General features: G+C 40.1%; 1 protein-coding gene and 1 pseudogene across 1 annotated transcript; both read right to left on the bottom strand.

Moving 5' to 3' along the window:
• Positions 1–919: 919 nt before the first annotated feature.
• Positions 920–2,216, bottom strand: LOC149048452 (uncharacterized; annotated as a pseudogene).
• A 2,874-nt stretch (positions 2,217–5,090) lies between these two features.
• On the bottom strand, positions 5,091–12,846 carry LOC149048453 (uncharacterized). The gene is made up of 3 exons (XM_089201091.1): positions 12,208–12,846; positions 11,640–11,996; positions 5,091–11,092 (listed from the first exon to the last, which is right to left on the bottom strand). The coding sequence occupies exons 1-3, from the start codon at positions 12,791–12,793 to the stop codon at positions 7,245–7,247; spliced, it is 4,791 nt and encodes a 1,596-aa protein (XP_089057217.1). The 5' UTR covers positions 12,794–12,846; the 3' UTR covers positions 5,091–7,244.
• Between the last annotated feature and the right edge of the window lie 290 nt (positions 12,847–13,136).

Below are 13,136 nucleotides of genomic sequence, written 5' to 3' on the forward strand. Positions count from 1 at the left end.
CGACATCACACTAACCGTCTTAACCGATCAAAAACTGTAACTACGCGTGACTTGGTCACGTGAACTTTCCTGCGCTCGATGTAAGACTACACGTATACACTACACCTTTACCTCGCTCCTCGGCGAATTTTATTTCAGTCTCACGAAACTCAGTGAAAGATGGCTCTGAGCCGTGTTGGCTGGTTATTAAAGGTTGATATAAGTGAGCATCACAATTTTCTCATAATCATAATATTTGATTCTCATAATCAAAATTTTCTCAAATTCAAAATAATTTACAGGCATAGTTGCAAAACCGCACAGCTCATCTCATAAATCTCGATAATAAGGAAAAAATGTCGTCGGTAAAAAATAGTCTATTCCACGGTTGCAGCAAGGACGTAATCAATTCGAACTCGTATCTGAAATGGAAATCGTGGTAAGTATTGTTGCTGGATATCCATGCGGACGAAACGAAATAATAGCTGTCTTGTTGGCAAAATTAAACTAAGTATGTCCACATAGAACTAAATTGAATACTGGAATAAATCCTTCCAAGGTTTTCCTCTGACTCCGAAAATAATCACAGATTTGCAAACATTTCCGGAGGCGAATTCGATTGGTCGATCGAAACAATAGCCTCTTGATCGATTTCTTTTGAGGGGACCCGTGGTTCTAAAACAATTTATTGACAATAACTGACGGTATGGTCACCGGCGAGGCTCAGTTTGAAAAGGAGGTAGGGTTACCGAGCTGGTTTTTAACGGTCGTGTGTCAAGGTTGATGTGGCCGCGGGCTGTTAGAAACCTCTAAACTGGAAATTTTTGAAGCAAACTGCGGCTTAGTGTCGGTTGCGCGGGGAAGATTGAGTTTTTAGTGAATTGAAATGAAACTACAGTTGTATTTTTCGCTTCTCGGCTCAGGCGTTCGGAAATGGAGTGTTCAGCCTTGGGCTTTTCTTATGTACGTTGAAAACCTCGAAATGAACAACTCGCTAAAATGGGCTCTTTTCATCAAAGTAAGAGGTCAGATAACAAATGATACACTGTGGAAGTAAGGTAAGGTATTTTTTTTGAGAATTTAACGTTTTTTTTTTATTCCTGAGGGCGGTCGTAAATATGCCCATACAAACTCTTATAATTCTGCCATGACTGTTATTGCGCAAGATGATCATCTCACAGCTGGAGCTTGGGCCGCCTGTGTTTATTCTGGCAGCCTCGCACATACCGGCAATAAACGATTAACCGTATTAATGCCCACAGGTAATTTGTCAAAGCACATTCTTTTCTCGTTAGGCCTGAAATTCTTTCTTCTTCTTTCGCGCAAATTTGCACAAGACTAATATAAAGGCGGTAATATTCAATAAGACAACGCTCATGATGTTCACCTACAGAATGACAGATATGCCTCACGACGCGCGGTTCATATTTCAAATCAAGAAAGCCTCCATGAATTGTTTTGGACGCATTTTCTTCAAAACGGATGTAATTATCACCTATTTCAAAATTCTTTAAGCAGATTCGCCTATGCTCCCCTCCACGGAGACCAAATAATTTGCTATTATAGTAATATACAACATTTAAAAAAGACTTGGCCGTCTCCATTCCAAATACTCCACTTTGCCACAGTTGCCTTTCTTCTTCATCAGTGACTGGCTCTTTTTCTTTTTGTTTCGCTTTCAAACCAACGCCAGCTCGAGTCCCTTCCTTCATTTCTGCGTCCAATATTCGTCTAAAGATAGCAAATCTAAGGAGGAAAGGAGAAAAGTTCGGCGCAATTTCCTTAAGTTTAAAATATCAAAAGGCCCCCTTCTCCAATAACGCCAATTCACGTACCTTTTGTCTGAAGAGTCCAAGGGATTGAACTCGATGGCTGGGTTCTCTTCCACCTTGAATCGGCGAATGCTGCATGATAGTCTGGTACAACGTTTTTGAAGGGTATGGATCTTTGGAACACTTTGCCACCCCTCGAACAAATTTGGATAACCAACAGTTGAGCGTCAATGCGTCCATCTCTGTTATGGGCTTAGTAAGCGGCTGCACTTTGTCCAATTTATGCTCTTAAAAAAACTCCACCAACTTCGAGTATTGGAAACTTGACACGTCGCACTCCCTGCCAATCCTAAAAAATGCCTACTGCCCACTTATTTTTATATCTGGTAGACTTCAGTACTGCTCTCTCCACGCAAGTTCTTCTTCCTCGATCGTTTTCGGGAAGCGAAACCTTCCTTCGGCCATGGCAAAAAAAATATGTCAATCACTTTAAGTTCACAACGCTATTGGAATACAAATTTGGTGCAACGCGAAACTATTGGATAATTAAAAACAAAAGCTCACAAATACAATGAATGCCGACTGAATACAACAAATCACACATACAAGGCATTTTAAAGAAAAATGGAAAAAAATACAACACTGCCTAATTTTGTATTGTTTCTTTGGAGAAGGCATTTCAAAAACTCGTGCCTCGGGTTTCATCAGGTTTCCAAACGCGAGAAAAAGAAAAGAAAGAAAGAAAAACGCGGTTTCAAATGTTTTCTCGCGTTTGGAAACCTGATGAAACCCGCAGCACGAGTTTTTGAAATAGTACTTCTTAATAGCAGGTGTTTTCTTCCCGCACGATTCATTATGTACTCTTGTCATTCTTGCAGCCCTGTCTGATTCATGAGTTATAATTTCAGTACTAGTATCTATTGTACATGGTTTATCTTTCTATCAATTTAACGGCCGAGCTCTGAATCTCAGCACTACTGTCCTCTCCACTCAAACTTTTGTCAAGCGGAAGCAATGATAAAGAAATATGATCTTGACTCTTAGCCTCTAGACTTTGACTTTTACAAACTGCTTCATGCGAAGACAAAGTCAAACGAGGAGTCCGTTTCTCGCAGTGAGTACAATCCATGCTATCTCCAGTTGCACTGTTAACAATTGTTCGTTTGGGCTCTAAATGGTTTGCCACATTTTCTGTTGACCAGCCGTCAACAGTTAAATCCAAAACTCACTAAAGAGACTAAGGGAGCTCTCAGATCACGTGGAGAAGACTTTATCAAACAAAAGGACAACGACATTGTCCAAAACTCACTAAAGAGACTAAGGGAGCTCTCAGATCACGTGGAGAGGACAACGACATTGAACAAGTCAAATAGTCAATAAATGAAGATCATGAATTGCAGTTGATGAAAATGAAGATAGAGCCACGAGAGAATGAGATCGAGAAAAGACTCGTGAAAAACAGAGCAACTTAACGATCTTGAAAGTGAGAGAGATGGACTCGAAGAAGGACTTCCACTTCGAGAAAAACTAAAAAATGTGATCAAAAGGTTTGTATTTACCTTAACACCCGTTCTTTAAACTCCTAATACTCTCGCAATTATAGCATCAGCCTTCGGGGTCTCCAAAATGGAGTTTGATGGCTCTTTTCCTGAAATGGACTTAACCGTAGTCTCGGGTAAAGTATCTTCTGATTTGACCTCTCGATTTGAGGGGCGGGGCATTGATTTGAAGGCTTGACTCATATTCCTGGCGAGATTGCAAGATCGGGTTTGACTTTCGCCTCGACAATAGCCTGCTGAACGCTCCTCGATATGTCCGGTTGTCTCATAAAATCTTCTATCAATATGAGAAAATCTCGCTGCGCTTCCTTTGCGCCTTTTAAAGCTCCCAGAATGCTTGATCTGACATATACTTGAGCGCTGAGGGCACAATAAACAAACGCTTCCGCATCCTGTTGTTGCACGCCACAAACCAAAGTTGAGCTCTCGGGGCATATAACTCTTACTCGGTCCTGAGAGCCATCTCTAAGAATCACAGAGATATCACTTGCTGCCAGTCTCTTATCATTGAAATTAACTAAGGTCTGCTTTCGAAAATCTTGTTTTAACAGCCGTAAAGTACCCGGAGGGAAAGCTCGAAGATTTTCCACTCAGTAAAGACGAGTGGAGTACATCATGTACGAAGAAATCCTTTTTAGTTGATTTTATTTGTAGTATAAACAAAAAATAGCATGGTTTCTTCGAGGTATTCAGTATAAATACCGGCTAATGATATTCCAAAACTCCCCAAATATCACTGGCCGCTTCGCGGCTCAGATATTTTGGTGAATATTAAAGTACCGCTCTCGGTATTTATCCTAATGATACCCCTCGAGACCATGCTATTTCCCATACTAAATGTGACTGTGATCTATTAGCTCAAGATTACAATATTTTCAATGGAGATCGTTCAACAGTTTCAGGATGTTTTGATATCGGAGGAGAGCCATTTGAAAGGGTTAATTATACAGATCCTGGAGAAATTACCGATTTCAAAGGAGTGCCTTTGAAATTCGAGTAAGAAATTCTATGAATTTTATGCTGTTCAAAATGTCGGTAGCAAATTTTATCCACAGAATTCCGTCGGAGTAGCACCTTACTCAAATGGTTCAGTGAATGGTGTAACAAGCATGTATCAAAGAAATTAAAACGAGCTCGATCTGTACCCCACTGTCTTCAAGTGGTTTATTAGTCTCTCTCAGCGGTATCAGTGTCATTGTCGGCGCTCTGCTCGCTGCTGGTTTGTTTGCTTTCATTTTCACTGGTTTCTTCATTTTGTACTGGAAAGGGTACACTTGGTAAAAAGGTTTTAGCTAGATCGATGTTTCTCTTTGTGTTCTCCACCTTTTTATTTAAATTATAAATTTAAAAAAAATCCAATATTTCGGGGACCGGTTTTTTAAGCGGGTGGAAGTAACGTATAACAGCCATTTAATTTAACGGTCATATACTTCATTGAGAGAGATCTACCACGATAGCTATTTCTCGAGATTTGATAAATTCATTGAAGTGTCTCGATAAATTAAACGTTTACTACAGCATTATCGTCATAGTATGCTTAATTTTATGGGGAAAAGGGGGTCAGAACGGAATAGTTTACGTTTGATCCTGTAATCGTGGTTACCAAAAACATTTAACAGCCGTGATTTAGCTGTCTTGAAAAAAGAGTTCTGTGGTAGAGAACGTTTTACAGTTTTAGTAACTAGGAGGTAGCTCAACATCCCCTTTGATTTCTTTCTCCAAGAGTAGCCTAGTCAATCAATTTGGGATGGGTCACAAAAAGTTAGAAACCAGACAAATAGCAACTTCCTAAAATAATTTTATTCTTATCATCGGCACTAAAGAAATACAGCAAAGAAGACTTCAAAACTATAAAATTATCAGTTCTATTAATATTTACGGGTTACAAAATATGTTATTACTGTTTAACTGCTCTCTTTAAATGCTCTCGGAATGTTCCCTTACGTAGGAAAACTGTAGTAAATCCTTTCCCCTTTTAACGCAATAACATAACGTACAATTCAAGAACGATTTTTCAACGATGCAAAATATATGGAAAGCTGTGAAAACTAATAAAGTTGAAACTCTCGTAAGCGGACAACCTCGAAAGGGAAAAGCTGTTCGTATCTTTAGATAGCCGTTTACGAAAAGTGAACATTGGTCGAAAGGACAGCCGCCACTCGCGAGAGTGTCCTTCTAAAGAGTTTCAGCAGTAACATGACACTTTTTCACTATCTCGTATTCTATACGAGGTGAAAAGAATAGGAGAGAATGGTCTCAAAAAAAAATTATACTCTTTGAAAACTACAATGAAGACTACAATGAAGAACTCATTGCAGGGGAGGGGAATAGAAGGCAGGGGCCGTGGGAGGGACCTCCTTAGGAGTCGTGAGGAATTTTTCCCCATGAGAGCTAATTCCAGTTTTAAAAGCCCCCTCCCCTTCTTCCGCCGCCCCTGATAAACTAACGTAGACATTCTCTAGAAGAATTGTTTTCTAGACAAAACAGCTTGAGACGCTTTTCCAAATTTGTCTTTTAGATAGATAGCAGTAACTTTAGTTACCGTGGATGAAACGTTTGGCCGTTGGGCTAGTTAACGATTTTCCACAACATGAAAAGATAATAAAACTAATTACAATAATATCTACTACAAAACATCCATATTATTCATTAACCTATAATCATTAACCTATAACTTAGCATCTGTAACGCTTAACAAATACCCATCTACCTGGAAGGTAAAATTTAGATGGAACATTGTTTGTCTTGAAACTTTTCAAAGGCGACCTTTAGACGATCTATTTTTTTAAAGACATTTAGCGAATGTTTGGGTAAACCAACACATTGATAATCACCTAAACCTTCAAGTCTCAAAACCGTAAGTGAATAGTAACCTAGGTCCTATTTCTAAGCACAATTTCGAAACACTATGATATGTGCGTTTTAACGAAATACTCATAACTAACATTAAATTATTGTCTAAAAATCAAAGAGACTCGTTCTAATTTTGAGGTCGAGGTCAAAAGTTTTTGATGAGAATGTTGCACATAAGTCCAGGGATGATGAGTAGAATCAACAAAAACATTAAAGACGACAGCTTGGTGTCTTTGCGTTCACCTTTAGGCTAATGTAAAAGGAGACGAAAAAATGCGCATGTACTGCCCGAAAGTGCACAATCTGCTTCCATGTATAGGCTTCATTTCCAATAAAATTTTATGTCGGGAAAAAGTCGGCGGCAGAAATGTTGAGAAAGTCATTCCAAAACAGAAAGTAAAAAAGAAAAAAATGATCCTCGCAAGTGAGTTTCAATCAAGCAATTGCAGAAAAAATGCCTCAAAAAAATTGGGCTTTGACGAGATTCGAACAAGTGCCTCTCAATTTACGACGCAAATTTGAGTAGGTCTCGTTTCCGTACAGGAATGTGATCATTGCGGATGATATAAAAAATACTTTGTATTTCATGTCATTGCGATTACAGCCCTTCTGCGAGAACGCAGAACCTACTATATTTGCCTCACTCCCAAATTGTGGCTTCCTGGCTCAGTTAGTGGTAGCGCCCAACAAATATCTGGGAGGCATGGTTTCAAGCAGCGTCGAGGCCTGAACTTTTTCGGACTTCTTTACAGCGATTTCTCTAATTGCAGCCCACTTTCCCGGATCGTCTCTTTATTTCTATATCATGCAGGACAAGTGAATTGTTATTTTTTCCTCTGTTCTTAGTACTCTATGTCTTGATCGTGTTCCTTTTTCCTGTTCGTGTTTGTTTGTCTCGTACATATGATCGGATGTCGAACAGTCTTGACCCTTAAAATAATGTAAGATTCTGTTCAAAAAAGGAATCAAACGGCCTTTGGGTTTCCTTTCTTGCTCTTGTATGGGACTGGGAAAGCCCTAATACTTGAAATAGAAGAATCTAATAAAAAGATCTTGTACAAACTCAGGTATGCATACTCGCTCAACCAAGCATTTCCATGTCATCACATTCATCACTATCTACACTGTCACCTTCACTGTCGCACATAAAGTCCATTTCTTCTAGAACTTCATCAACATTTAGGTCGTCAGTAGCATGAGTTGGAAGTGTTGGTCCATGTTGTTCCTTTTGTTGCCCACAACTTTCCTCGAACATCATTTCTCCGCTTTGCACTTCTAGCGTTGGCAATTTTGGCAGTATCGAGTGCTCCAGTCCGCAGAGGATTAATACACCAAATCGACCAGAAGAAGTCAGGAAGAAGAATTTGTCTGCCTTACAAGATCTGCACAGGCTTTTGATACTTTCCCTTCCTTGACACAATTTTGCAAATGCAATAGCCTCACACTTGTCCAAGTCCCACAGGAACACATTACCATCAACACCATAAGAAATCAGGTAACAACCCCCTTTTACGAACTGACAAAATTCGATTTTCCCTAAGTGAGCAGGAGGTAGTAACCGAATAGACTGATCTGTAGGTGTGTTCATCGAGCAAAGGGCAATTCTGTCCACAAGGCAAGAGGCTAGCAAATTAGTTTCTGGCGAAACTCTACAATGGGTGAACCTGCTATACTTTGAGATAAACACAGGATTTTCTATCCTTGTTATCAGGCGACAAGCTGATGCATCATATTCCCAGATCTCAATAACGAAGCCGCCACATACAATTAATTTCGTGTTGTCTGATGAAAGACAACAGCAATCTAAAGGTGGAAGCAGTGATTCGACAAATGGGAAGTCGAATGTCACCAAAAGAGTCCTGCTATGAACATCCCACACCTGGAAGCGTGAATCATCATTGCTGTTCTGGATATAATGAAGAAGTAAAGTGCTGTCAGGTGAAAATGTTAAATGACAACTATCGCATTCACACCGGTCTTCACACAATAAATAAGGGAACGCACCAAAAATTTTACAGACGTAAAGTTTAGGTCCCAGATGACAGGCAATTAGAGCGCCACTTCGAGAAAATACAACACTCTTTACAGGGACAGAGGGACCAATGTCCTCTTCACCAACTGTTTTATAAAACTCAGGCAAGAGGGCAAAAACAGTGGCAGCTGAAACGAATGTAGCAGTAACAACTTCCTCGAGAGTTAGAAGCGAAAGGAACTGTCTCAGATCCTTTGGAACATCTCTCAGAAAATTTAATGTTTCGCTATTTAGCTCAACAAACCAATACACGGTTTGTTTTTTCGATGTGTGGAAGAATGGGCTGCGTCCGGTGACGCTGCTCAGTTTGATGCCAGTTTCAAGATTAATGATATGAAGCGATTGTGTATTGGAGTAATAGAGAAGAGCGTCACTGTCTTCCAAAAAGGCGCAGTGTTCGACGTCGTAGATGACATAACACGGATGCGCGATGATAACTCTCTTTCCTGTCTTACATGCTTTACGCAATTTAAATTCGTCGTGAGCAATAGCAAAAAACAACCTTTCCATGTGTTGTTTGGGCAAAAATTGAACTCCATACAAAACGGCAGCGCTCACGCGGTACAAGAAGAAATGATCCCCGTGCTTGAAAAACGCTTCCTCCAGTACAGGGCTTCCACTTCCTACCTTCCAAACTTGAAACTTTAATGTCTGAGGGTAAAGGTCGAGGACACGCTGAAGAACAAGTTTATAGGTTTTTTTCTCATTATCTTGCCCGAATTCAAAACAGGTTTGGTTCCGCACTGTGACAAAATCAAACTCATCTTGCAATTTGCCTAAAAATATTTTATGTGTTGGATTGGAATGAAGAAGATCATGCAAAACTTGAGGTAAGGCCTGTCGCTTACGGTGAAAAAAAGAAACTGAATCCCCATATACTTTATGCCTCTGTCGGAGCTCATAGGTGGCCCACAAACAAAATATGTCTACCAGGCAGAACCCAGTATGAATTTCATTTGAAGGATGACTACCTTGTACTTCAATATACGGAGGATTTTTAAGGAAAGACCTCAGTCTGCGGCAAACCTTCCTGCTAGTAAATGCAAACTGGAAAATTTTCTTTACCCAACCTTTCTTGACGGAGAACCATTCGTCAAGCATTCCAAAAAATAAACCGTCTGACGAAAACTTTAAACGATAAATAGAATCTCTCTTTTCTGAGACTGCAAAAGGGCCTCGCACTTGCTCGAGCGTGTAAGCATCAAACAAGTATAGGGACTTCTCACTTGCTCCAGCAATTAGCTTTTTATCAGGAGATAAAGCAAAGCAGACAATTTCTTTTGGAATTTCATTAGCTCCAAAAGGGACCCAACTGTGCTCTATCTTAGTAGCCCCGATACTGTCTGGGAAAACAAGGTTTTCTTGGACAGTTTTAGAAGCCTCTTGTAAGCAGCAATGTAGAAGGTGCGGACTTTGCAAGAGAACGTGGACGTTGCTCTCAAGAAATAAGTGTATTTCCTTAAGAATTTCCTTCTTTTTGGTAGTAAACCCGTCACGACCCATTGCACACTTCACATCACCAATAATAGAATATATCTCGATGCACTTCTTTTTTAATCTTCTCGCAATAACTTGGTAATTTGCCAAGTAACTGAAAACGACCTTCAGCGAATCATTGTCGCAGTAATCACACAAAAGACGGACACCGATTTGATCACAGTACTCAAGTACATCTCTTTCCATGGAAGGAAGACATTCCCCCGGTTGATTCGCAATAGCGGCTGAGAGAACTTCAGAGATGATATCCCTTAAGTACCTACCTTCCTTATTCCTATCAACAAATAGTCTCGCTGAGGCTTTCTTCTTGTCGGTCAACCACGAAGGGATCAAGCCGTGTACAAAGGCGAAAGTTTGATCGGAATCCCTCACAACCAAAAATGTCGAAAACGCATCAATTACTTCTTGATCATCAAGATCAGAATTTTCTCTTTGTAAAATGTGCGAGATAAACGAGACAGGAAGGGGCAACGGAGCGGCTACGGCACAACCAAACAACTTCTTATACAAATCTGCGCCTACTTTGTCAAAAATTCTCCTAAAATTCTGCCGAAAAAACTCCCCGATACCTCCTGGGAAAAGATCAGTGAGCTGACTTATCTTACCAGAACACAGTTGGTCCTTGAGAACTCTCTCAATGTAATAAGCGAACAAAAACAATCCGTTGCACTTTTTTGCTACGTCTTCCACTGAACAGGGCAGACGGGAGAAGTCGACGCTTTTCTCTAAGTATAGTCTGATGTCCAGTTCGTGCTGTTGATAGAACTGAAGATTTTCGCTGTTCCCCGCACAGATTTTAATACAAGGATTGTACTCCTTTAATCTTACTTGCACAGTGTCCTCAGGACGACTAGTAATAAAGAAAACAAGCCATTGTGGAAGCAAGGGAAAACGGTGCATTATGAGATCGAGAAAATCATCCCTGGACTCATATTTCGTCTCATCAAGAGCATCAATAACGATCAACATTCTCTCGCAAGAGGCATTGCATTTGGCTAATGGCTCTTGTAACAATTTTGTAAACAATCCCTGTATGCCTATCTCAGAATTGCCTAAAAACTTACTAATGCCACCCTCCCCTCCCACAAAGTTACTGTACTGAGCATTACATTTGCAAAGTTGACAAGCGATGGTCCCTAGAAGATACCTGGGATTGTTTCTTGTGTCATCTTTGTGGCGGCAGAAATAGGCAGCAGCTAACTTTCTTTCCGCAGCTGATTTCTGTGCCAGGACACCGGCCATCACACTTTTGCCGACTCCCGCATCGCCAAGAAGTACATACGCTCTGGACTCTCCTGGGTTCTCAAACCATCTGTAGAAATCATCAAAAAACCACTTTCTTGTATCTGGATGATGACGCTCTGCGAAAAAGGTGATTTCTGCTTCACAACTGGCAATCTCTGAAATATCGCAAGGAAACAATTTTTCACCCAACGCACTTTCAGTGATTGTCTTTACGAATGAATGCGTATATCATTAGATGCACATATACCTGATAATATTCATAACGACGAGGAATTACAGTTGAAAGCTTCTCACAGCACATGTTATCCAATCAGTTTTATTCGCGAGGCTTGCGTGACAAATCGATCCTTACACTAACTTTTTAGTGAAAGGAGGGGAAGCACAAAAACCAAATTCTGAATCCCCGATTTAATGTTGTTCATCAAATTTTTACATAATAGTGCGTAGATAGCAACTTTGGAAAGGAGAGAGTGCGGGATACATTACATTAGATCACATACGCATGGTGAACAATTGTCTCTTGTGGTGGTTACATGTCTCGACTTATTTTGTAACTAGTTGTTACTCCATGATATCCGCTTCACTGAAGTTTAGCACGCAGAGCCAAAATATTATGACTGCATTTAAGAGAGAAATAAACTCAACTCATCTGCTTTCGTTAGTAGTCTGCTAGTCTAAAGTAAAAGAGGAACTTCTTATTACCATAACTGATTTTGGTGTTGCTTGAGCTGTTCTGATGTTCTAAATTGGTGACACGTCTTTCCATGTCTTCTTTCTCTTTTTGAAGTTGACTCAACTCGTCTTGTGTACACTTAAATTCAGCAGTCAAGGAATACTGACTCTGCTTCATGACTTGTTGATCTTCCTCGATTTGGGAAACTCTTCTTGCCAGCTCCTCGAAGGCTGTAACAGCATCCTGAAGGGCTCTCTGTCGTTTCTGTTCATTATCATCTACTTTAGAAGTAATGTTGTCGACACCGTTCTTCAGAGCAATGAGATCTTGCTGAACAGCCTTTACCAGATCAGGGTCGATAGTAGCGGTCATACACAGTATGGCTCCTGTGTGAAAAAAAGTTACGCTAAGGCAGGTGCTTGTTATGAGATATGGCCTTTATCTTGTAGGTATGTTACGTACAATCCGTGTAAATTTCTTTATTCTTATTTGGTATCCTCTCCTTTTAGATTGCAATCAGCAGTAAACACTCCCATCTGGTCAACTGTAAGGCAATGTGTTAAATAAAAGGATACTTATAAGAGTAATAAAAGTTACCTTTGTTTTGCCAATCATTCAGTTCTCTTAAGACAGCAGTCTCATCGGCACTTGGCAGGCCCAGAGATTTCACCAGCTGCTCCATGTCAGCAAAGCTCTGCTGAAAACCTCCTAGGTCCCACTCACTGAACACACAGTGCGCCCAGACATTCCTGGCCTTTCTTACATCACCAGCTACAGTCTGGATATGAGCAGGAAACACAGGAACTTTACCAAGTAGCGTGAGCACGGCCGATGCATCACAGTGCTCGTCGAATGCGTTGAACTTGGCCATGTGATTCTCCACATACAGCTTAGCAAAGTCAATGTATGACGTCACCCGGTAGTCAAACGTGGGATAGTCATACTTTCCACCAGGTTTCCTGGGTAATATGTCGTTTCCATTGATGTTCTCATACTTTAAAGCCACAGTGTGCCTTTGAAGTCGTCCTATATAAGTCTGAGTATGGATGTTATGGCTTTTTTGAAGATTTCCATACTCCTTCCGAATCTCTTGCTCAACAAACGCTCGTATTTTTGCGACCAGAACCTTGTTTAGAGCAATCCCGAAGACAGTCCATCTTTTCTGGTTGTCAAAATCGTTCATGATAGAATTCCAAAGATGAGGCTGTCAACAACTTAAGGCAAATAAATCGAGCTCTAAAAGGAAAAAATGATAACACTTGGTTGAATGATTGATTCACATGATTACTTGATCCAACAAATCGTTTAGTAATCAAAAGACTTATTAATTTATAAATTCATTATTTGCAGGTAATTAATTATTTATTAATTTTATGTTCTGCTTCCACGCTTCTGAAAGGGCTTATGGTTTATTGTCCACTTTAATCCTCAAATTCCCTGTCCAAATTAACCCATAAGTATCAGGTCTGAGTGCAAAATAAATTACCAGGTTACAGGTATGAATCACTTTCAAAGAAAGTGTTATG

Source organism: Pocillopora damicornis, chromosome 3 (genome assembly GCF_964200805.1).
Source record: "Pocillopora damicornis chromosome 3, jaPocDami1.2, whole genome shotgun sequence".
Taxonomy (NCBI): Eukaryota; Metazoa; Cnidaria; class Anthozoa; order Scleractinia; family Pocilloporidae; genus Pocillopora; species Pocillopora damicornis.